The sequence below is a fragment of the Molossus molossus genome, unplaced genomic scaffold (genome assembly GCF_014108415.1).
Source record: "Molossus molossus isolate mMolMol1 unplaced genomic scaffold, mMolMol1.p scaffold_m16_p_12, whole genome shotgun sequence".
Taxonomy (NCBI): Eukaryota; Metazoa; Chordata; class Mammalia; order Chiroptera; family Molossidae; genus Molossus; species Molossus molossus.
Window position 1 is genome coordinate 54509827 of NW_023425347.1, and position 27126 is coordinate 54536952.

General features: G+C 38.4%; 1 protein-coding gene across 1 annotated transcript in view; it reads right to left on the reverse strand.

Moving 5' to 3' along the window:
• The window catches only part of LEPR (leptin receptor), a 71988-nt gene extending 45151 nt beyond the window's left edge, over positions 1-26837 (reverse strand). Inside the window, exons 1-3 of the mRNA XM_036256271.1 lie at positions 26781-26837; positions 21615-21944; positions 19487-19610 (exon numbers count right to left, since the gene is read on the reverse strand). Of these exons, the coding sequence (XP_036112164.1) occupies positions 19487-19610; positions 21615-21944; positions 26781-26820 (494 nt within the window). The 5' untranslated portion in view covers positions 26821-26837. The remainder of the gene's footprint in view (positions 1-19486; positions 19611-21614; positions 21945-26780) is intronic.
• Positions 26838-27126: the final 289 nt, after the last annotated feature.

A 27126-nucleotide genomic window follows, 5' to 3' on the forward strand; every position in this document is an offset into this window, starting at 1 on the left:
TCTCTCTCTCTCTCTCTCTCTCTCTTCCTCTCTCTCCCTCCCACTCTATCTGTACAAAAGATGGAAAAATGTCCTCGGGTGAGGATAAAAAAAAAAAATTCTAATACAATGCTTTGCCTATCACTGTAAACCTACATGAATGGGTAGGTTTACATGAATGGGTAGATGAATGAGTTAACCTTCAAAAATTCATTGTAATTAGCTGGGTAAGGTTACTGAACTCCAGGCATACAGAACAACAGTATGCAACTATGACACAGAGAGCTGTTATTTCTGATTTATTAGTGTTTTGTTTATTTTTTAAATCTGCTTGGTCCCCTAGTTTAAATGAGAAGATTTAGAGTAGGAGTGTTAGAGAGGATGGAGGCACGGGGGGGACCAATGCCTCATACCCCCGTCTTATTTGAACTACCCCCATTCTGTCCATAAATACCAGCTGCCTTCTATCCAAACTGCTCTATGCTTTTTAAAAAACTTGGGGATAGAGAGAGTAGTAATATTGGGCATGATCATTTCCTTAAGAAATGCTGCAGTCCTTTTGGAGGAAAAAAACTGTAAATGATAAATATACCAATTAAACATTCAGTGTGGAGGAAGTGTTGCTTTAGAAATTATTCTAACTAGCATATACATGAGCATTCAGATATAAACACAACATGAAAGTAACAAACTCTAGTTTTTCCATACACATGCCACTAGCATTAAATGTTTTGAATTGTGATAAATTTTCATAATTTATCATAGAATTTAGTACTAATTTAGTCCTAAAAAATTAATCAGGAAACAACATGTACAGACCTTCTAATGTGCAAAGCAGTTTACTGGGCACCATGTAAGGAATCATATTGATGTAAAAAGCACACTAAATTAATACTGAGACTTAAACTCAAGTTCTTAAGTTTGCTTATGAGCCACAGCCCATAGACACGCAGTGGCATTTTGTGAGCCTCGGGGTCCTTATTCTGCAAAACAGAGAAGATGCCTGCACCATTTATCTTTACAGTGTTGTTGGAAATATCAAAGACAAGTATATAAAAGAAATTTGAAAACTTGAATTGCTATACACCCATAAAATACTGTTTTTAATCAAAGGTAGAATGAACTTAGCCCTTTCTATTGTATGTAAATCTTTAAACAAAACTAATAAAATGCCATTTAAAAAAATATCATGCAGCCCTGGCCGGTTTGGCTCAGCGGTTGGAGCGTTAGCCTGTGGATCAGAGTTCAGGTTCGGTTCCCGCGAGGGGCACGTACCAAAAAAAAAAAAAAAAATCATGCTATGCCTTTTATGTGTTTTCCAAATATTAAAATAAAAGCTTTAATCTAAAGGATATGAAACAAATAAATTGTGGTTTTTTATGACAGAAGCTTTGACTGAAGAACTCTCAAATTTTAAGGCAAAAATAGAACTGAACACCCTGGCTAGTTTGGCTCAGTGGTTAGAGCGTCGGCCTGCGGTCCAGAGAGACATGGGTTCGGTTCCGCTAATGGCGCGTGCCTCGGTTGCAGTTTGTCCCCGGCCCTGGTTGGTTGTGCAGGTGGCGGACACTTGATGCGTCACTTTCACGTCAATGTTCTCTCTCTCTCTCTCTCTCTCTCTCTCTCTCCTCCCTTCCACTCTGTCTGAACAAAAAATGGAAAAATGTCCTCAGGTAAGGATAAAAAAAAAAAAAAAATAGAACTGAACAGAAAACAAGATATATATGCTGACTAATATTATTACTTTTTAATGGATAAAAAATTCTAGTGATCTTTTTCTTTTTAAAACAAAAAGAATTAGAATTACACTCTCTTGATTTAGATGGTCTCGCCAAGGCCATCCTTTTCTAAATACAGTGGATATTTGTAGAATAGGGCTAATTGCCAATTAGATTAACTCTTTGGTTTCTCTAACACTTCACTGTTGTGTGTTCTATTTAATCAATCTTAATTTTCTTTAAAATTTCAATATACACAAAGAATCTAAAAATACATAGCAAATATTCAGTCACTATATATAATGATTATATTATTGTAATTCATAATTTGTTTGTTCTTAAAAGCATCTTTATTCAGACATTTCCCAAACCACCCCAACAGATAACCCTATCCTGAAACTCTAAGAATCAATCTGAAACTAATTTTTGAATGTTCTAAGCAGGAGTGAGAAAACTACAGCCCACAAGCCAACTATACCTATTTTTGTACAACCTGTGAGCTAAGAATGGTTTCTTACATTTTCAAATGTTTTTTAAAACGAAAAGAAAAAAGGCTCAGTGGTTGAGCGTCGACCCATGCACCAAGAGGTCGCTGGTTTTGTTGTGGGCCCAATCCCCAGTGGGGGCCACACAGGAGGTAGCCAATCAATGTTCTCTCCAATCGATGTTTCTGTGTCTCTCTCCCTCTCCCTTCCTCTCTCTCTAAAATCAATAAAGGGCAAAAAGAAAAGGAAAAAAAAAGGAAGAATGTTCTGATACACAGAAATCATACGAAATTCAAATTTTGGTGTCCATAGAGTCATGCTCATTTATTTACATATTAACTATAGCTACAAGGTTATAACAGAGACAGTATGACCTGCAAAATCTAAAATATTTATCACCTGGCCCTTCAAGAAAAAAAATTTCAATCCCAGCTCTAGGCCAAAAACACTTTGTATTCCGTATTGGTGAGTACTTGATGGGTAGAGGACACAAAAACAGAGAAACTACATAAAATACATCACTATATACACACACACACACACACACACACACACACACACACACATATATATATTTGTTTTTAATCCTCACCCAAGGATATTTTTCCATTTACTTTCAGACAGAGTGGGAGGGAGGGAGGAAGAAAAAGAGAAACATCGATGTGAGAGGTACACATAGACTGATTGCCTCCTGCACGACCCAACCAGGGCCAGGGATGAACTACATCCAAGGTACGTGCCCTTGACTGGAATCGAACCTGTGACTCTTTGGTCCGTGGGCTGACGCTCTAACTGCTGAGCCAAACCAGCCAGGGCACCAAATTTCATTATAAAACATATTTACAATTTACAAAAAACACCTTGAGGATCAATCAGTATCTACTACAATTTTTCAAGCCACCTTATGAGGGAACTAACATCACCTACGTCATGGGTAAGAAAGTAAGGTGCGGAGAGAAGGTAGACCTGGAACTCACGTGAAGTCTTGTGTGTCCATCCAAAGTGCTCATTTCATTACACCCAACATGCCTTATTATTACAAGATACATTTCTCTGTCACCATTGTCATTTTATTTAGAGGATGAATAAAGACTTAGGGGCCACAACTAAAGAATTTTTAATCTGAGTTGTGTTAATATTTCTATCAATCAGAACAGTAGAGAATTATATAACTATTTCAAATATTTTTTTCCTTGAGGAAAACATTAGATATTTCTCACACTTACGAGAGGAGAAATGTTTCCAAGTTTGTGTGAAACCTGGCTCACACCAGCTTTGTTACTTGCCAAAGTCAGCACAAGAACTCTTCTTACCTTCAAAAAGACTTTTAAAGGTCTTAAGTATTTATGAATGTCAAATGATACTCTAAAAATTTGATCATTTTAAACTCTAAGGATTAAAATGATGATTGGTATTTTTAAATAAAAAAGAGATACATTGGCTTAAAATAATCAAAACTTAAGAAATACTGGCCCTGGCTAGGTGGCTTGGTTGGCTGGAACATCATCCCGTATACCAAAGGTTTCGGGTTCAATTTCCAGTCAGGGCACATATCCAGGTGTCGGGTTCAATCCCCAGTCAGGGTGCATACGGGAAGCAACCAACAAAAATAAAAAGAATTACTGAAATTCTTCAAATATTTTTATGCAGTAAAATATTTTATGCCTTGCCCCACACACACATACTCTCAGTGCCTCTATTTATTTAATCTCACTTTATTTGAAAGTGAAAATAGTAAAAACAAATTTTGTCTAATAAATTTTAAATTTGGCTTACTTGCAAATTTCACCATTTTATCCATTTTTCCACTCAGAATTTACATATATATAAGTATTTAGTATCAAAATTTCATTTTTGATAGCTACAGTAGTTTATAGAAAGCACATTCTGTCCTTTGACCTTTGGTCAAATTATTTGTTTCCAGAAAATTTTTCTATGAATATAGTAAAACTTCTATAAGCAGAGATTTATAAATTATTATAGGAATAACACCAAATTGGTGCCACCCAAGTTTCTGATTGTGACATAACTTACAGCAAAGCATAATAGACAAACCAATTACCAGGAAATGGAAAATTTAGTATCAGCTTTGTATATAATTTAATCAAGTCAATTATTTTCAATCTTAGACTAGTAATCTATATAAATGTTACTCAAAAAGTCTACTCTGCCTATCCCAAATACTTTCAAAGACAAGGCTAGTGTACCAGACTAGTCTTAGCATAAGAATCACCTGGGAGGGGAGGGGAGGGGAGGGGAGGGGAGGAGAGGGGAGGGGAGGGGAGGGGAGGAGAAATCTCTCCTATTAGATTCACTTTTTCCTTTATATCCTTGAGCATGTGGAGCATATTAATAATAGCAGTCCCTGTCTGATAATTCCATCATCTCTGTCACTTCTGGGTCTATTCCTATTGACTAGTTTTTCTTTTCCTCCTGGTTATGGGTTACATTTGCCTGTTCCTTCATATATGGAGTATTTTTACTGGATGCTAGACATTGTGAATACTGTTTTTGAGTGTTGGGTCATATTGTTTTACTTTAAAAGAATGGTAGTTTTGTTCTGGCAATCAGTTAAGTTACTTTGGCACCAGTTTAAGCTTTTTAAGCTTCTTCTAAGTTCTTCTGGGGATAGTATAGAGAAGCCTTGACCCTAGGACTAATCTGGCTCACTTAAAAGTAAGTTATTATGGGGTTTCTACAGAATGTCACTGATATTCAACAAGGTCTCTCCAATCTACGTGATGAAAAGTTTAATTATTCTTAGCCCTGTGTGACTTCTGGGAATTGTTTACTTTACAGCTCCTGGTAACCGTTCTCTTCCTACCTAACAGAAGACTGCTATTCAGTCAAGAAGTAAAGGAGACCTCCATAATAATTTCTATGTACATCTCTGCTTCAAGTACTCTGCTCCATGAATTCAAGCCCCTTTATACTCTCTGAACTTGTATCTGTCTTCTAGAGTCAGCAGTATTTCTGGGCTCTGCTTGAGCTCCCCAGCCCTGTGCCATGTTCAGGTACCCAAAAAGCTGCCACAAAACATGGAGAATTACTCCTGAGGTTAAGGCAATAGAGAGAATAAGCCTAATGTGAGAAGTAGGGGGAGAGAGGGTGAAAGTGTGGGATGCTTGAAACTAAGATTATAGAAAGAACATGCTTATCACTAATGATACAGTCTAGAATATGTCCAAGAGAATGGGTTAATTACGTGCAGATTATAAAACAAAACAAAACAAGAATGGTGAAAGTAAAGCATTCAAGAAATTGAAGGACTCGAAAAATGGCGGTGGAGTGAATGGAGCTACACAGACCATCTCCCAGGACTAAACTGGATTTACAACGAAAATAAAGAAAAATCGTCAGGAAGGGGCAACCGAAAGACACCTTGGAGGACCACATAAACAGGGACACCGACTCAATCCTGGTAGGTTTGCAAGGACACGAGAAGGGGCCGGGAGCCCACAGTACCCAGCGGCCTGGGCTGGGACCAGGAGACTCGGTGGGAAGCTACTGCTACCGCCTTGGCTGTGACCCCGCCTGAGTCCTGTGAACTCTGCTGCCTGCTAAGCCCTCGGCTGGTGCCGCACGGACTGGCTGAGACCAGGGGACTCTGCAGGAAGCTGCTGACACCTCGGCAGTGTCCACCGCAGCTTAGTCCTGTGGCTTCTGCTGAGTGCGACGCCCTCGGCTGGTGCCACAGCCGCTGCCGCCCTTGGCTGGAAGCAGCACCCTCGGGTTAAAAGTCCCAGGTGGCTCCACGACGCAGAGTCTAGACAGAGGCTAAACTGGCAGCAGTCACTCACCTTGAGCTCCAGCAGAGGGAAGGCAGACTGGACTGGAACTGTGTGGGGACACTCGGGTTTTGGAGGGTGCACAGAGCTTTTGCTGAGTGCAGCCACACAGGACTGTGGTCATCTTACTCCTTCCCAGGGCCCTGGGGAGAGGAGTCGGCCCCTCCCTCAGAGAATCAACCCCACCTGGTGGCCATTGAAATGCTAATTGAGGCCCATTAACAACCAGGAGCTGCCCCACCCTCAGGAAATCTTCTTACACTGAGCACCTGAGGGAGTTTTTCAGGCAACTCAGAAACCAAGGTTCTTCAGGTGACCTCTACTAATAGCCTCCAGGCAAAAAAAAAGCTAGAGGATAACTACCATTCCCTGGGCTAGCAACAATAACCAGAAAAGCTAAGACTTGACAGTGGTGTTTAAAGTGGGTCCTCTCTGGCTCATCCAAACCCAGGAGAGGGAGCCAGAAACAGCAGAACACCAACACCCACAGGAAAAATTTGGCAGACTCCAAAGCCCACTGTGATAGCCAAAATGGTGAAAAACAGAAACAAAAGCCAAATGAAAGAACAAGAGACCTCTACTGAAGATGAGATAAATGAAGTGCAGTTAAGCAAGTTAACAGAACTAGAATTTAGATCCATGATGTTGAGGAAGCTCAACAGCATGTATAAGGACATGACCACCATGAGTAAAGACATAGAAATGTGGATAATCAACCAGTTGGAAATTAAAAACCACCAAGAAGAAATCAAGAATGACATATCAGAAATGAAAAACACATTGGAAGGTCTAAAAAGCAGAGTAGGGGAAGCTGAGGACCTGATCAGTGAATTAGAAGACAGGGTATAAAAAATCAACCAATCAGAAAACCAAAAGGAAAAAACAATTACAAAACAGGAAGACAGCTTAAGAGAACTGTGGGACAACTGGAAACGGAATAATATTCACATTATAGGAGTCTCTGAAGAACAAGAAAATGGGCAAGGGTTAGAGAATATATTCAAAGAAATTGTTGCAGAAAACTTCCCTAATTTGGTGAAGAAAGAGGCATTCAAGTTCAAGAAGCACAGAGAGCCCCAAGTAAGAAAAACCCAAACAGGCCCACACCAAGACACATAGTAATTAAAATGCCAAAAATTAAAGACAAAGAGAGAATCCTAAAAGCAGCAAGAGATAAGCAACAGGTTACCTACAAAGGAAACCCCATAAGGCCCTCAGCTGACTTCTCACAAGAAAGACTACAGGCCAGAAGGGAATGGCATGAAGTAATCAAGGTCATGAAAAACAAGGATTGGAATCCAAGACTACTCTACCCAGCAAGGCTATCATTCAAAATAGAGGGTCAAATAAAGTGCTTCCCAGACAAAAAAAGGCTAAGGGAATACATTAGAATCAAACCAGCACTGCAAGAAATATTAAAAGGACTGCTGTAATTAGTAGGAGAAACAGGAAGAAAAATAGAACCACACTAAACAAAAATGGCAATAAATAAGTACATATCAATAATCACCTTAAATGTAAATGGACAGAATGCTCCCATAAAAAGACACAGAGTAGCTGATTGGATAAGAAAGCATGACTCATCCATATGTTGTTTACAAGAGACCTACCTCACAACAAAAGACTCACATAGATTGAAAGTGAAGGGATGGAAAAAAATATTCTAAGCAAATGGAAAGCAAAAAAAAGCTGGGGTAGCAATACTCATATCTGATAAAATAGATTTCAAAATGAAGGCCATAACTAGAGAAAAAGAAGGCCACTACATAATATTGAAAGGGCCTATCCAACAGGAAGATATAACCTTGATAAACATATATGCACCCAATATAGGAGCACCAAAATATATTAAAAATCTTCTGGAGGACTAAAAAGGAGAAATCGACAGCAATACAATCATAGCAGGGGACTTCAACACCCCGCTGACATCACTGGATAGTTCCTCTAGATAAAAAATTAGCAAGGAAACAAAGACTCTAAAAGAAGCACTAGACCAAATGGATTTAATAGATATCTACAGAGAATTACACCCCAAAACTACAGAATACACATTCTTCTCAAGTGCACATGGGACATTCTCAAAGACGGACCACATGTTAGGGCACAAACTAAGTCTTTACAAGTTCAAGAAGACTGAAATCATATCAAGCATCTTCTCAGATCACAATGGCATAAAACTAGAAATCAATTACAAGAACATACAAAGACATTTGAACACATGGAAGCTAAATACCATGTTATTAAACAATAAATGGGTCACCAAGGAGATCAAGGAAGAAATCAAAAACTTCCTGGAAACCAATGAAAATGAACACACAGCAACAAAAAATCTATGGGATGCAGTGAAAGCAGTTCTGAGAGGGAAGTTCATATCGCTACAGGCCTACCTCAAAAAACAAGAAAAGTCTCTAATAGATTATCTAACCTCACAACTTAAAGAACTAGAGAGCAAACAAAAAGAAAACCCCAGAGCAAGTAGAAGGAAGGAAATAGTAAAGATCAGAGCAGAAATAAATGGCATAGAGACCAAAAAAACAATTCAAAGGATCAATGAAACAAAGAGCTGGTTTTCCGAAAAGATAAACAAGATTGATGGACCCTTAGCTAAACTCACCAAGAAACAAAGAGAGAGAACCCAAATACACAAAATCAGAAATGAAAGAAGAGAGGTAACAACTGACACCACAGAAATACAAAAGATTGTTAACTACTATGAACAATTTATACGGCAACAAATTCGACAATCTAAGCGAAATGGACAAATTTCTAGAAACACATAGTCCCCCAAAACTGGATCAGGAAGAGATAGAAAACTTGAACAGACCAATAACAACTAAGGAAATTGAACATGTAATCAAGACTCTCCCAGCAAACAAAATCCCAGGCCCGGATGGCTTCACGGGGTAGTTTTACCGAACATTCAAAGAAGAACTAATAATACCCATTCTCCTCAAACTATTTCAAAAAATTCAAGAAGAAGGAAGACTTCCAAACTCATTTTATGAAGCCAGCATAATTCTAATTCCAAAACCAGAAAAAGACACAACAAAGAAAGAAAACTACTGGCCAATATCCATGATGAACATAGATGCCAAAATCCTGAACAAAATACTAGCAAATTGGATCCAGCAATACACCAAAAAAATTATCCACCATGACCAAGTGGGATTCATCCCAGGGATGCAAGGCTGGTACAATATTCGCAAATCAATAAATGTGATACACCACATAAATAAAATGAAGAATAAAAACCACATGATCATATCAATAGATGCCGAAAAAGCCTTCGACAAATCCAGCATCCATTTCTGGTAAAAACGCTCAGCAGTGTGGGAATAGAGGGATCATATCTAGACATAAGAAAGGCCAGGACTTCCGGTCAAGATGGCGGCTTAGGTAAACGCGGTACCACGTCCTCCCACAACCACATCAAAGTTACAACTAAACTACAGAACATCATTCAAAACCACATGAAATCAAGCTGAATGGAAGTCCTACAACTGTGGAATTAAAGCAGCAGCCACATCGAGACCGGTAAGAGGGGCGGAGGCGGCGGCAGCCTGACGGGCTGGTCCCACACCCAAGTGTGGCGGATAAAAATCAGGAGGCTACCTCGGCTGGGAAGGTCCTTCCTGAGGACTGAGGGGTCCCCTTCCCACACCAGGTGCCCCACTCAGGGTTCCAGTGCCAGGAAGAGAAGTCCCCATAACTTCTGGCTGGAAAAACCAGCAGGAACTGAGGCTCAGGGAAGCTGACGCGGCTGGAGCCCCAGGCAGCTCCTTAAAGGGCCCGCGCACGGACTTATTGGACTCTCTCCCTCTAAGCTTGGAGGGGAGGCAGCTCGAGGGGCGCCAGAGACACACAGGGAAGAACTGAGCTGTTTGGCACTGGAGCGAGGGCTGGAGAGGGGGCTTTCTCCAGGACAAACGTGCTGTCAGAGGCCTTTGTTCCTTTGGTGAACCCTTCCCTGGGGCCACAGACAGAAGCCATATCTGGGACTCCAGCAACCTGGCTCACACTGGTAGCCCCGCCCAGGTGACTCCCTGAGGCCCCGCCCTGCCCCACCCAACTTTCAGGCCCACCCAAGCTGTTGCCACTTGCTTAACCATAGGATTGGCCTGTCTTGGATCCTGCTTCAGGTTTTTCCTAAATTCTTTCAAACGAGCAGCATCTGGTCTCAGCGAGCCCCATACCTCTCATTAAGTAATACACTGAAACAAACCCAGGGAGGCAGCCAAAATGAGGAGACAAACAGGTCCCAAATGAAAGAACAGAACAAAACCCTAGGAAAAGAACTAAGTGAAATGGAGATAAGCAACCTAAAGATGCTGAGTTCAAAATACTGCTTATAAGGATGCTCAGTGAACTTAGGGAGGGCCTCAAGAGCATAAAAAAGGACCAGTCAGAAATCATGGATGCACAGTTAGAATTGAAGGAGGCATTAACTAAAATAAAGAATAATTTATACAGCTTCAATAATAGAGTATGTAAATCCAAGGAGCAAACCATCGATTTGGAATATAAGGAAGCAAAAAATGCCCAATCAGAACAGCAGAAAGAAAAAAGAATCCAAAAAAATGAGGATAGTGTAAGGAGCCTCTGGGACAACTTCAAGCGTGCCAACATTCGCATCTTGGGGGTGCCAGAAGGAGAAGAGAGAGAACAAGAAATCGAAAACCTGTTTGAAACAATAATGGCAGAAAACTTTCCTAACTTGGTGAAGGAAACAGACATACAAGTCCAGGAAGCACAGAGAGTCCCAAACAAGATGAACCCCAAGAGGCCCACACCAAGACACATCATCATCAAAATGCAAAAGGTTCAAGACAAAGAGAGAATCTTAAAAGCAGCAAGAGAAAGGCAGCTAGTTACCTACAGGGGAGTTCCCATAAGGCGGTCAGCTGATTTCTCAAAAGAAACTTTGCAGGCCAGAAGGGAGTGGCAAGAAATATTCAGAGTGATGAAAAGCAAGAACCTACAACCAAGATTACTCTATCCTGCAAAGCTGTCATTTAGAATCGATGGCCACATAAAGAGTTTCCCAGACAAGAAAAAGTTAAAGGAGTTCATCACCACCAAACCGTTATTATATGAAATGATGAAGGGTCTTTTTGAAGAAAAAGACAAAATATATGAACAAACAAAATGGTAATCAATACATATCTATCAACAATGGAATCTACAAACAAAATGAACAGGTAGAACAGAAACATTCTCATAGATACAAAGAACATTTTGTTGGTTGCCAGTTGGGAGGGGGGTTGGGGGAATGGGTGAAAAAGGTGAAGAGATTAAGAAGTATAAATTAATTGCTAGACTGACAAACCTCAAAGGAAAAGGGGTTGGGGAGGGTGGGAAGAAATAAACCAAAGAACTTACATGCATAACCAATGGACACAGACAATAGTGTGGGAAAAGGCGGGAGGGGGGTGGGAGGAGGGAGGAGGGGGTCAATGGGAGGAAAATGTGGAACATCTGTAATATATTTTACATTCAAAATAAAGATTTTAAAAAAAAAAAGAAAGGCCATATATGAAAGACCTACAGCCAACATCATACTCAATGGGCAAAAACTAAAAGCATTTCCCTTAAGAACAGGAACAAGGCAAGGATGCCCACTTTCGCCACTCTTATTTAACATAGTACTAGAAGTCTTAGCCACAGCAATCAGACAGGAAGAAAAAATAAAAGGGATCCAAATTGGAAAGGAGGAAGTGAAATTGTCATTATTTGCAGATGACATGTTACTATACATAGAAAACCCCAAAGACTCCATCAAAAGTTTACTAGACTTAATAAATGAATTTGGCAAAGTAGCAGGATACAAAATTAACGTCAAGAAATCGATGGCATTCTTATACACCAATGATGAACTCACAGAAAGAGAAACTAAGAAAACAATCCCATTTACCATTGCGACAAAAAAATTAAGATACCTAGGAATAAACTTAACCAAAGAAATAAAGGACCTATTCTCAGAAAACTACAGGTCATTGAAAAAAGAAATAGAGGAAGATATAAAAAAAGTGGAAGCATATACCCTGTTCATGGATTGAGAGAATGAACATCATTAAAATGTCCATATTACCCAAAGCAATCTATAGATTCAATGCAATCCCCATCAAAATACCAACGGCATACTTCACAGAATTAGAACAATTACTTCAAAAGTTCATATGGAACCAAAAAAGGCCTCGAATAGCCACAGCAATCTTGAAAAGGAAGAACAAAGTTGGAGGGATCACATAACCAGATTTCAGGTTATACTACAAAGCGACTATAATCAAAACAGCCTGGTACTGGCACAAGAACAGGCATACAGACCAGTGGAACAGAACAGAGAACCCAGAAATGGACCCAAGGCAATATGCTCAATTAATATTTGACAAAGGTGACAAGAGCATACAGTGGAGTAAAGATAGCCTCTTTAATAAATGGTGCTGGGAAAATTGGACAGCTACTTGCAGAAAAATGAAACTAGACCATCAACTTACACCCTACACAAGAATAAACTCAAAATGGATAAAAGACTTAAATGTGACTCATGAATCCATAAAAATCCTAGAAGAAACTGTAGGCAACAAAATTTCAGACATCATATGCAGCAGAATTTTCACTGACACATCACCTCAGGCAACAGAAACAAAGGAGAAAATGAACACATGGGACTACATCAAACTCAAAAGCTTCTGCACAGCAAAAGATACAATCATCAGAACGGAAAGGCTACCCACTGTATGGGAGAGAATAATTGCCAATGATATATCAGATAAGTGGTTAATTTCCAACACATATAGAGTGCTCATACAACTCCACAAAAGGAAGACAAAGAACCCAATTAAAAAATGGGCAGAGGAACTAAATAGACACCTCTCCAAACAGGACATATAAATGGCTAAGAAACATATGAAGAAATGCTCATCATCACTAATCATCAGAGAGATGCAAATTAAAACAACAATGAGGTATATCCTCACACCTGTCAGTATGGCTGCCATCAACAAATCATCAAACAACAAGTGTTGGCGAGGGTGTGGAGGAAAGGGGACTCTAGTACACTGCTGGTGGGAATGCAGACTGGTGCAGCCACTATGGAAAACAATATGGTGTTACCTCAAAAAATTAAAAATTGAACTTCCATTAGATCCAGTGATCCCACTTCTAGGAATACAGTGATACCTCGGTTCTCGAACATAATTCATTCCAGGAGGACGGTCGAGAACCGAATTGTTCGAGAACCGAAGCAATGAAACCAATAGGAAAGCGGACTCCACAAAGCGTGACTCTCTCTCTGCACTCACACTGATGACGCAAGCAAGGCGCGCTGGGCCGAATGAACGCCATTCGGCTCAACTCGGAAGTTCGAGTTCCAAATATTTGTTCGGATTCCGAGACAAAAGTTTCTCGAATCCTGATTTGGTCGAAAACCGAGGCATTCGAGAACCGAGGTATCACTGTATACCCTAAGAAGCCTGAAACACCAATCAGAAAGAATATATGTACCCCCATGTTTATAGCAGCACTATTTACAATAGCTAAGATCTGGAAACAGCCCAAGTGTCCATCAGTAGACGAATGGATAAAAAAGCAGTGGTACATATACACAATGGAGTACTACGCAGCTGTAAGAAAGAAAGAGCTCTTATCCTTTGAGACTACATGGAGGGACCTGGAAAGTATCATCCTAAGTGAAACAAGCCAAACAGAGACAGACAAGTTTCATATGATCTCACTTATTTGTGGAATATAATGAACATAACAGTCTGAGGAATGGGGTAGTCCCAGAGACGTGGAAGTGGGGTACAGACTGACAATCCCCAGAAGAGGGGGTGGTGGGGGAGAGATAAACCACAGAACTTATATGCATGTATGCATGAACAGTGGATATGGTCAATAAACTGGGGAAAGGGCAGGGAGGGACGGGGAGGGGGGAATCAGTGGGGAAAAAAGGAGAAACATCTGTAAAAAAAATTAATTAATTAAAAAAAAAGAAAAAAAAATCTATGCAATAAATAATTATATATAATTTTTAAAAAAAGAAATTGAAGGTCAACCATGTGGATGTTGAAATCACCAAGAGAGCTGACAGGAGTTAATAGTGAAGAGACCAAGTAAACTAGATGTAGCAAAATAAAGTGGTTACAAGATGAAAATGTGGGATCAAGGAAATCCATGTTTTAAACCGGAATTACAAAAGTCCAAATTCCCTGGATGACACTTGCTTAGTCATCCACATTGATTTGCCATCGTTTCCCACACTCTCGATCTAACCACACTTAACTTTTCAAGTCTTCAAATGTCTATATGTGCCTGCAGACCTTTGCAAATGCCCGGAGCTCCATCTGACTCATTCTTCTCTGCCCAACTCCTAATCTTGGCAGATCCTTGCAGTAGGTTTCCACAAGTCCTTGTATGTATTACATGACAGCATTTCCAAACCATAGTATGTCCTTTGTCTTTACGATCAGCTCCAGGAGAGCAAGGGCTGAGTCTGAGTTGTTTAACATTGTTCCCCACACTCAGCCCAGGCCTGGCGTACACAGCAGGTACCTCATTAAGGAAGAAGAGGGTTTCTATCCTGGGTCTAGGACAAAAAGACTAAAGCAGTTCCAAAATAGCACATTTCTTTGGTATCTTTCCTTCAGACTCTCTGGCAAACATTAATATCTGAGCTCACACAGTGCTTTCCCTTAAGGGATATTTTTATGGGGCTTTAAATATCTTATAAACATTAGGTGTTAGTTCCTTTTTAAAATATAATTATTTGCACATGGAAGCATTTGAAATATTTCTCTTGTGAATTTCCTAATGTTCAGAGGAGGTGATTTTGATTAAAAACTTTTCTATAATAAATCACCATTATGGATTTTCTCTTCCGTGGAGGTCTCGTGTGTTATACTGGCCAGCGCTTCCTCCTGATCTGAAGAGTCTTATTTCAGTTACTTGGAGATGTGTTCCCCAGAGATGTGCACAAAAATAGAATTCAAGGCAGAACTAGTCTGTAACAATTGGTAAAGTATACATATTAACCAAATTAACCAAATCATACAAAGGACAGAACAATTAATGTGGCAAAAAGAATGTTTCTCAAATTGAATGCACTTAGCACAGGTTTTCCTGTACTGATATTTTTAGAAACCTGAGTTCAAAATAAAAGCAGGTGGGAAGAATCTGCTAAATTCATCCTATGAGCAAGTTTTTAAAATCTAGTTAATTTATCATAATTTTCTCATTTTTCTGGGTCCTACCATTTAGAATCTAAACCTGTGGGTCGCGACCCCTTTGGGGGTCGAATGACCCTTTCTCAGGGGTCACCTAAGACATAACAGTAGCAAAATTACAGTTATGAAGTAGCAACGAAAATAATTTTATGGTTGGGGTTCACCACAACATGAGGAACTGTATTAAAGGGTCACGGCATTAGGAAGGTTGAGAACCACTGATCTGGATGAATAGACCAATGACTACTCAGCTGATGAAAGTTAAAATTCTCAGCTGTACTTACATTGCTATGTGACTTTACAGTGCTCTGATATATTCATACAGAATATCTTTTTCAGAAAGTGCAGACCTCAAGACATACCTACAGTCCATACACAATAAAATGTGAATCCTTACACATGGTCACAGAGCTTTAAAACTGAGCACATTGCTCTAGCCTGATGATAATATCTAAAACTCACTCACAGTTCTGTGTCCTAACTGTTTGTGAAGATTTTTAAAACTGTCTTTTAAACTTATGTAATGATGTTGACACTTTTGCCTTTTTTTCCTGATATTAGAGTTCGTATTTTCACAAAGAGAGCTTAATTAATCTGCTTTGTACATAAACGTAGCAACAGCCTGATGGTGGCTTTTTTGAAATGTAGAGCAAAGTGCTTGCAAACTGTAATAAATACACTTGTGTACTTTTTTATAAAAGTGAGGTTTTTTTAATCATCATCCAAAGTATTTAGGTCATTGTAGTAATGTAGTACATTGCAAAGGAATTATTTTCTCTGTGCTAAAATCTGTTTTACCCAATAAAGCAGGAAATTTTCTGCACCAAACTTCAAATATATCCTCATCCCCACAGTGCTTCCTTTATTCTCTCAATACTCAAAAGACGAGGCGAGTGTTCTTCATTTCTCTGGCTGTGCTCTTTTTCTGGAACTTGCCTATTCAACTATTCACTGTCATATACCTCAATAGGTCCCTTTCTAGCGTATCTTCAACTCTTCTCTCCCTGCTGGGTCATTTTCTATAGGCTGGAAATAAAATAAGCCCATTCTTTCCCACGCTTTAAACGTCCAGCCTTGGCTCTGCATTACCCACATTCCTCCACCTTCCAACCTGTACAATCTCAGCGAGGCTGCGTGGGCCTCTACAGATTTATTGTTCAGCCACTTCTATTGTGAACATTTATCTAGGTGTCCTGGCTGTCCAGCATCAGAGTGAAAATCTTCCATTTGTAAGGCTAGGGCACCTGCACTGCCCCTGATGAGAACTGCATAAAGGAGCAGGGACTGGCTGGGACCTCTAGGTGCATCAGTGGTAGCATCGAAGGACCAGCATTGAGATGTGGAAACTATTACCGCAGAGACAGTCAACGCCCAGATGTGACAGCAAGGGCACACAATCTGGGCTACTCCTGGGGTGCCTTGAAGAATTAGGCCAACATAAGTTATAAATATTAACTACATCCTGGTAATCAGTACAAAAATTAGGATGATGTCAGTTAAACATATTTTCTTCCTTTTTTATATACATTAACAACATTTTGTATGTATTATATACATATATTAACTTCATTTTCTATTTTTATATATTAAGTAATTTCATCTGAATTGCCTCCTTCCCCTGTCATTTTACATAAAGAGTCTTGGTGGTGTTAACGTTACAATTTAGTATTTAGTTTACAGAATATCCATTTAGGTGGGACTGTGTCTGAATGTAAAGAGAAATTAATATCGCCCAAATATCAGTATTGTAAATATTGCCCGGAAATGGATACAATGACAATTGGCACATAGCATCTCCCTATTTTGATAGTTGCATCTTATTAAGTGAAAGCATGAAGCTGTAGGGAAGTCGTAGTTCCAGTGTGTGTGGAAAGGCGTGTGTGGGTGCCATGTAGCCAGCGGGGTGAGTTATGCTGGTGATGAAGCTCCTGTCTCTCAGCTTCACACCCACCCTCTACTCTGCTTTCTCCCAAGCAGTGGCTGGAACACTGCACAACTCCTGGATTCTGGTTAATGTCTACCTATAGGGGGCGCTAGGAGAAAGGCTGATGGAGGAACAAGGGGACAGTTTGCTTCCCATTCATCACCCCAGCAAAGGCTCTTCACCTGGGTAGCTGCAGTTGATTTCACTAACCAGCTTTGCCCCCCACATTCTCAGAACCAATCGCAGCAGGCCTCCTCAGAGACCCTTCCAAACAGGTGCTCTAGCATCCCCTCAGATCTATGCGATCCAGTTCTGCAGGGTCCCCCATCAAATGCCCGAGGAACCAGAACCAACTGCTCAGCAGTCTGTGCTTCAGGACCCTTCCTCAGAGTTCCCCTTGGTTCTGGCTACCTCCTCCCCACCCCCCGAAACCGCTCAGGCCGAAGTGCCCGCTACTTCCACATGGCCACATCAACAGACGGCATCCAGACCTCACGAGGCCGTTCCATTACACAGGCACGCTGACCGCTCACCAGTCCCACCTTCACACAATATTATTTCATCAACAATTTGGGCTCATTAATACATTTCTGGTAGGTAAACTGACCAAAATGTCTTAGAAAGCATTCTAGCAATACTGATTCAATAAATAATGTTGAAGCATTTGTGTGAATACGTCCAATGAGTTGATTTCTAGAGGTAGGAATACTGTTAACCTTAGCAAGTGCTGTGTGTGTACCTTTAGTAAGTGGTAAGGCTGGGCGGTTTGACTCTACATTACGTCTTAGCAACCTTTACACCGGGGATTCTCGAACTTCGGTTCTGTCAGAACCACCTACAGGGTTTGGTACAACATGGATTGATGGACACCGCCCTCCGAATTTCTGACTCACTAGTTCTGGGGTGGCGCTCCATCTAAGGCTCCCATGGCTTCATGTCTGACCAAATACACCGTAGTCACCACTAAAGGTGAAACCCTGTGCGTATCTGTCCCAACCTAGCCTGTGAGCACTGCAAGGACAGAGCTCATAACTACTCTTTTGTTCTTGTTAGCATTTTTAAGTTTCTTTCTTTTTAAATATTTTTTCTTGTGCGAAAATATACATAGCCTAAAATTTACCATTTTAAGTGTACAGCTCAGTGACATTAAGTCAGTCACATTGCTGGGTAATCATTACCACCATCCAACTTCAGACTACTGACATCTTCCCAAACTGAAACTCTGTACACACTTAGAAAGAAACTGACTCCCTCTAATCCTACCCCTGGTAACCATCATTCTGTTTTCTATCTTTGTTCATCTTTAAATGTAGTTTCTAGCACATCGCCTCTTCATGGAATGACCTTACTGAAGAACTGAAGAAGATGAGTCTCAATCATCAAATAAAAGAATTTTTGAAAGTTAAAAATCACCTAGAAAGGGTATGTATTATCACTGGAGTTATTAGAAAACTTGAATGATGTATTAGCTGTTATAATTATAAGTGTACACCCTGGTCGGGTGGTTAAGCTGGTTGGAGTCTCCTCTTGTACACCAGAAGGTTGCAGGTTTGATTTCAGTCAGGAGCATGTATGGGAGGCAACCGATCAATGTTTCTCTCACATCAGTGTTTCTCTCCCTCTCTCCCTCTCTCTCTAAAAATCAATAAAAACATATCCTTGAGTGAGGATTAAAAAAATAATAAAATAGCCCTGACCAGTTTGGCTCAGCAGTTAGAGCATCGGCCTGCGGACCAATGAGTCGCAGGTTCGATTCCAACCAGGGCACGTACCTTGGTTGCGGTTCATCCCCGCCCCTGGTCAGGGTTGTACAGGAGGCAACCAGTCGATGTGTCCCTCTCACATGGATGTTTCTCTCTCCTTTTTTCTCCCTCCCACTCTATCTGAAGATAAATAGAAAAATATCCTCAAGTGAGGATTAAAAAATAATAATAAAATAAAGAATTATAAGTATATGGCTATTTGAAACCACCATCTTGGCTCTCTACCTAGCACAAATAAATATTAATCACCTATATTTTTAAGATAATAATGAGGAGGAAAAAATCTACCTGAAAAAGTAACAGAACACAAAATTTTTCTATCCTCCACTCAAACATCTAAGACCCTTAAATTGATGTCATACTTTTTTCAGAATATATGGACATTCATATCTACAATGCCTTGCCACCAGAATCAATAGGAGAAACAAGAAAACTTAATGGAAAAGGTTGTGTGAAAAAATACATATACTGCCCCCTAGAAATTTACACAGACATAAAAGGAAATGTAGGGATGGGAGAGGTTTCATAATCCACTTCTGTACAGGGGTGCTCTTGCACTTTTTTAAATGTGTCATAGAGATGTACAAATTAATTTATTTGATACTTACAGAACATATAAAAGATGGACCTTCAGGTCATACTTCTTGAAAGAATTCTTAGATAATGGTTCTATACAACAGATGAGTAACTGCAAGTCCTCTTTCATCCAGCACTGTATGTTCCAGTTGCCCCCTGAATTAAAAATAAACTGCTTTAAATCTGAAAAACATTCTGAAAGAGAAGAGCTAAATTAAATTTGCCAGTGTTCTGATACAACTTCCACTGCCCATTCTGAGAGAAAAAATACAAAACAGTCTCTACCTAACGGTATGTGTTTGCCAAAGTCATTCAGTCCCTTTGGCCCTCTGTTTCCTTTTTTTTTTTTTTTTGTAAAGCAATAGAATTAAATGCAATTATTGCTTCTCAAAGTTTTTATCCTGAACCCCTTAAGGAGGACAAATCCTCAAACAAAATCTTCACATATCTCAGCTCACACTCACTTTCCAAGAGAAATGAGAACGTTAAATACCAAAGTACAAGCAAATCTGCAGCAGTATGTGTGTCTATTTTAGCAAAAAACGCACAGTGATTCACTTCAAAGCTATGATGCATGTCTTAAATTCTTGTTATTATAATATTACAGGCTCCAACTATACCTGAGAAAGTTCATTTCACTGCACACTGAAAAACTCACCTGAGATAAACTATAGGTGTTTTGTAATTTAGAAAGCAAGAGTAACAACAACCAAAAATCATGAATAACATAGACAAGACTTAAACTACCTTAAGGCCACAGTAACACATTTCCCCAAACCTGAGGGATTTCTAGCTAGGTGAAGGACTTTGCCACATTCCTAAGCTCTATGAAGTAAACAGCCTACTTGGCAGAATAATCCATGGAAATCCTCAGTAACCGCCAATTAACTTAGAAATGTTAGTTACAAAAACTTTAACTCACTCAGAAGTAACTAGTTATTAGCCTTCATTTATACAGTATATAAAATTAAAATCTACAGGATCACAGTCATTCATTTTATGTGAAGAAAATATTCACATTTTTTGATCATTTCAAAGCTCATCCCAAGGACCCAGATTTCTTAAGGCCATTCTTAATACATTTAATAATCACTGGAATGGCTAAGTTTCCTTACAAATAAAGAAATGCTTCACTTTAATGACAAGTCAGTAGAGTAAAAATTTCATGACAAAGTTAAATGACTACAGATTCTATTGGAGGCACTGCTAACTTGTTTTAAAACTCTGATTTTATGGCATATTTATGCTTTATCCTTACTCCTAAACTGAGTTCAACAAACTGGAGTGTTCCTTCCATCTAATCAGTAGTGCTCCACCAGGGGCAATTTGGGCCTCCATGTGCATCTGGCAAAATCTGGAGACATCTTTTGATAGTCACAACTGGGGAGAGAATATTACAAGCATCAAGTGGATAGAAGCCAGGGATACTGCTAAACATTCTACAATGCACAGAACAGCCCCTCATAACCAAGAATTATCTGGCCCAAAATAATAGTGTTGAGGTTGAAAATCCTGATTAATCCTACATAGGAGTGCTATACTTTCATATGCCTTTATTCTCATCCTGTAGGTCTCTTCATATTGCCGAGTCAATGGACTCTGCTCTATTAGCTCTTCCAGAAGGCTTGGAAATAATTTTGTTGTTGAGATCTCCAGATGCAGTATTATTAACTACACTAGCTATATTCAGTATGCATTAACTATAAACAATAAAAACCCCTTGCTTTAAAATATATATTGGTTACAGAGCAATTCTTTGTTTGAACAAATATTATCAGTCATACATGCTTTAAAATTTAAGTAATTTAACAGTTGAATATTTTAAATATTTAACAAAATAAGGTATACTTTTTCTATTTTAGAGCACATTTAGAAGACTACGAGAAATGTATTTATAGGTTTAAAAAAGTTTCTTCACTACATTTTTATTTTTATGGTATATAAAATAATTTGGGGCTTATTAGTTTGGTCACATGATGAATCCTAATTGTTTTTCTGATATAAAATTATGATATGATAATATAAAAGTATGATATGTGATAAGAATGATATAAAGAATCCCATGTTAAGACATCTGTTCCATACAGTTTTTAGAGAACGAGAACATTTTGTTTAACACGGTTAAACAACAGCTAAATCTTGGAACTTTAAAATACTTACCTATTTGTTGGAAAACTAAAGAACTGACTGTTGAAACAAGTGTCTTCCCTTCCATGCTGTCAGCATGTACAGTGCAGTTTTTATCTTCCTCACTCCAAAAGCAACAGTGGAAGATTGTTTGGGATGATAAGTTAGAAAAGTAGGTACCATTTGAATTAAATGTAGCTTCAGGAAGTGTCTCATAATGTCCATTCAAATTTGAAGTGTTCTTTGAGATTCCAGCAGGCAAGAGTAAGTCATAGGATGTATTTGGTGGCATGCAAAACAACTTGAATCTCCAAGGAGTAATGGGATATGCCAAGTTAAATGCCGTTATCACATAAATAAATTCTGTTTGGACATTAAAAAGATGAATAGAAAAACAATTAATCGTTTTGACTAAGACATGAATAGGAAGTATCTAAGATTAAACCACGCAGTGCTCAATAGTAATTATTTAACTTTCCAAGTGCTTAACCAGTGCCTGATATACAACTCTGTGCTTCCATTGTACAATGTGTTATACTTGAGAGGGTGCATTTATAGAGACAAATATTTAGATTTTAATGAAAAGAAAGTACAACTAAACATTTCAATTTCCTTTTCTAAGAAAGGATATTCTAATGAACTCCAGCATAAATGAGAAATATCTGAATGGGCAATTACATAAACAATATTAAAGAGCTACTTTAATATTTCCTAAAGAGAATAACACCAAAATGTTAAGAGTACTTTCACTGAATGCTTTTAGAAAGGGTCTGTCTTCAACATCAGGATAGATGGATGATCTGACCCTGCCCATAATCCTCCAGTTATAAATCATATAAGACATCCCCTTAATGCACTCTCCAAGAATTGCCCTGGCCAGTTTTGCTCAGTGGTTAGAGTATCAGCCTGCGGTCCAGAGAGACCCGGGTTCGGTTCCCGCCAAGTGCGCGTACCTCGGTTGCAGTTTGTCCCCGGCCCTGGTTGGTTGTGCGGGTGGCAGCCACTCGATGTGTCCCTTTCACGTTGATGTTTCTCTCTCTCTCTTCCTCTCTCTCCCTCCCACTCTATCTTAACAAAAAAATGGAAAAATATCCTTGGGTGAGGATAAAAAAAAAAAAAGAATTGATGCACAATGACAAAACTTCTTACAGGAAACTTCCACTGCTGATTAAAGACAATTATCACTTTTAAGATACATAAAAGTTAAGAACAATTATATAATCCTGTACCAAAAAAATCCTCAAAAGTGAAACTTTTTTTTAATAACTACTTGTTTGAAAATAACAATTTTTCCATAATTCTCTCTTTTACAAGTTACTCAAATAATCCAACAGCTGTATTACTTCATATACAAACTAATGCAGAATAAGAATTCTGAGAATTCTGCATGGATTTATAGGAATAAATATTTTGAAGGATTAGGGTAAATGTAAAAATGTAAGAAAATAGACATTTGCAAAAAAATCAATTCAGCCCAGCCGGTGTGGCTCAGTGGTTGAGCGTCGACCCATGCACCAAGAGGTCACCGGTTCGATTCCTGGTCAGGACACATGCCCAGGTTGTGGGCCCAATCCCCAATGGGGGGCATGCAGGAGGTGGTCAATCAATGTTCTCTCTCATCAATGTTTCTATCTCTCTCTCCCTCTTGCTTCCTTTCTCTCCAAATTAATAAAGGAAAAAAAAATTTTTTTTAAATCAATTCAGCCCTGGCCCAGTTTTTCTCAGTGATTAGAGTGTCAGTCCCTGGACTAAAGAGTCGTGGGTTCAGTTCTGATCAAAGGTTCGTACCTCGGTTGCAGTTCAGTCCCTGGCCCTAGTCAGGGTCATGTGGGAGGTAACCAATCAATGTGTCTCTCTCATGTCGATGTTTCTCTCTCTTTCTCTCTCCCTCCCTCCCGCTCTATCTGAAGATAAATGGAAAAGTCTCCTTGGGTGAGGATTTAAAAAAAAAAAAAACAATTCACAATTATTTTAAATTATAAAAATAATGCATGTAAAAATATTCAAACAATACATAAATAATGACTGTTAACAGTTTGGTTTCTAACCCTATCTATAAATATAAATTAATATAAATATGTATCAGATACAAAAATTAAGGCAAAAATGATTAGCATGACTAAAAAGATTTTGCCCAGTGTTAACAATTAGCTACCATAACATCACCAAAAGTGACTCCTCATTGCAATTGTGTTCCTTTGTACTTCGACACTTCTAACAAGTTTCCAAAATTATAATATCTCAATGAAAAAAAAAATAACTTATTTCCTTGGTGTTACAAATCCATGAATATGTAATGGCACTAATTAAAAGCCTTATAATTTCTAGCTGCATATGGAGGATTCAGTTGGCTGAACTGAAATTAGCCTGAGTGCCTCAAAGAAGCATTTGAAATTTAAAATGTAATAATGTCAAAGACATATCAACTATTGAATCGGTTTAATTAAAAGATAATTCTATTTTGTTTGTATGCTTCCTTTGCAAATGATATTTCTTTCCCTCTAGATGAACCCTAAACCTGCTCTAACTCCACCAGAGCTCGTATCTGAAAGCATATGTTATCAGGGTATCAATATCCCAGGAACCTTTCTGATTCACAGAACGTGATCAAACTACAAACCTTTTGGAAAATTAATGTGAGAAGTTAACAAAAACTGGATAGAGATTATGAGAGAATTATAGAAGAATGAGTACGTTACTACTTTTTGATAGTCTCTTACGGTATAATTTTTTCTGAAATCTCTAACAGTGGAGTTATCCTGAGTTTTTTGTATAAATATATAGATGGCTACAATGAGAAAGACTACTACGTACAACAGGGAAGACTGATAGACAAGCTCATAAGAGCATCTTTAGATTGGAGTGGCCGAGAGATGCTCAGTACTAGTTGATACACAGGTAATGATTGCCAGATAAGATAGGTTTTGTTAAAGATGGCTTGACTTGAATTTTAAAAACTAGGAAATCAACCTAAATTGGATGAGTTTTTTAAACATCAGAATAAAACTAGAATGCAATGAGACTAGTATGCTCAAAAGTCATCAACAATGTATAACTAATTTTAAACAGAAGCCTGCTGTGGTTCAGGGCAGTGGAAAATCACAAGACAGTAAAAGAACACCTATAAGCTTTCTCTTGAGGATATTCCTGCAGTGGGTAGGAGAAAGACTACCATGCATTTAATTTCTGAGAGCATTCTTCTGGTGGTATTCAAGATGGACATTTCTAAGGTATACACAAAACCCTTGATAATATCCCTTAATAACATGATATTTGTTCTTGTTTGCCAGAGCTATAATGCAAAATAGCATTTCAAATGGCATCTCCATTCCATTGGAGAATAACCCTATCATTTTGTGTCATAGTCATTTATTTTAAATATTATCACCATATAAACTGCTCCTTGATATAAAGAATTAAAGTTTTGATATATATGCATACATTTGTAATTTAATAGTGCTACATTGGCTAAATAAAATTAAAATAGTTCAGTGTTATTATATCTTGTTTCTAAGTATGTATAAGAGTGTTCATGTGTATATATAAATTTTTTGTACTGTAAATGAAAACAAAGTTAAAAAGCAAATGATGGACAGGGAGAAAAAATTGCAAAACATAATACATTGTTAGGGCTATGATGATTAATGTAATGAGTCAATTTGTTGAGGCCTAAAAGGTACTTAGACATTTGGTGACATGTGTTTTAGCTACGTCTGTGAGAATGTTTCTTGATCAGTAGACTGAGTACAGCATATTGTCCTCCCTAATGTGGGTAGGCCTCATCCCAGCAGCTGGACACCTGACTAGAACAAAATGGCTGAGTTAAAAGTAACTCTTACTGTCCAACTAACATCAGCTTTTTCCTTCCCGTAGATTCAAACTTGAAGCATCAGCTCGTCTTGGGGCTCAAGCCTCCAGCGTGCAGAGTGGAACTTACACCATCGACTACCCTGGGTCTACAGCTTGTCAAATGCAGATCTTAGGGACTTAGCCTCCATAAAGGTGTGAGCCGACCCCTCATAATAAATCTCTCCCAAGATAGACTGGTTCTGTGTCTGTGGAGAACCCTGACTACCACTACAAAGCTAAATACATATTACATTTTAGAAATTTCTAAAAGTGATATAAGGCCAATAAAATCTAACAACAAAATAGTCCAAGTATGTGAATTAGAAAATCACATAAGAATTAAAAATGGTCAATAAACAGTGCTTAACCTCACAAATAAATAAATAAAAATGAAATGAGATGCCATCTTTTGCTTATCTGACAGGGAAACAAAGGTAAAAAATATAATAATATGCATCTTCTACAGAAATGCAGTGGAATATTGTGTTCAGACGGCAAATGGCACAAAGAAGATCTCACAGTATCTATCAAATTCAAAAATGTATACACTATTCAACATAAACACCCCTCATTAGGAATTAATCTACAGAAGTATTCTCCCAAATATACAAAGATATATGTATAGAGATTTCAATGCATCACTATTTGTTTCAGAAAAAAATTTTCTATCAATGGGGAATTGGTCAAATAAATTAATAATTTAAGGTACATTCATACAGTTCATTGCCATGCTACATTAAACATACAAGTACATCAGTAAATACTGAAAAAAAATGGCATGATAACTGAAAAGCTGTTAGCTGGAAAAGAAAAATATAGAACAGTCTATATAAACCAGTTCTATTTTTGCAACTATAGATATGAACTGTGTGTGTGTGTGTGTGTGTGTGTGTGTGTGTGTGTTATACTTCTGGAAGAATATACATCAGGTTCTTTCCAAGAGGTTGGGTATAGTTTTCATTTTCACACTATTTTTAAAGCGTTAGAGGAATTTTCATTTTCACACTTATACCTTCATTCAGTGGGCATGACAATAAGAATTCCTAACTAGAAACAAAAACTTCTGTTAGTCAATAAATGAAACACTATTTCCAAGGACAAAATCTCTACCTTACACATGGACACTTAATAAGCAGTACAAATTGGTAGTTACAGAATAGTTATGGGGATGTAAAGTACAGCATAGGGAATATAGTCAATAATATTCTAATAACTACATATGGTGTCAGATGGTGCAAGATTTATCAGGATACTGTCTAATCACTGGGGTGTACACCTGAAACTAATATAATAATGTATGCCAATTGTAATTGAAAAATAAAAATGGAGGAATAAAGGCATATAACTTACCCCAATGTAACAAAGCCACACAAAATTTTTGACAAGTCATCTTACTTCAGAGAACACCTGAAAAACAGAATATCTAAAACTAACATATACACAAAACAAAACAAAGCAAAACAAACAAACAAACAAAACCTGACATATAAAAGCAGTCTGTGGAAAATATAAGAAGGAAAAGGATTATAAATAAGTTTTTAAATTTTAATCATCAATAGCCCTGGCCAGTTTGGCTCAACGGTTGGAGCATTGGCCTGTGGACCGGAGAGTCCCGGGTTCAGTTCCCGCTAGGGGCACGTACCAAAAAAAAAAAGTTATAAAAAAATTTTAATCATCAATAATACTCTGGATCAAT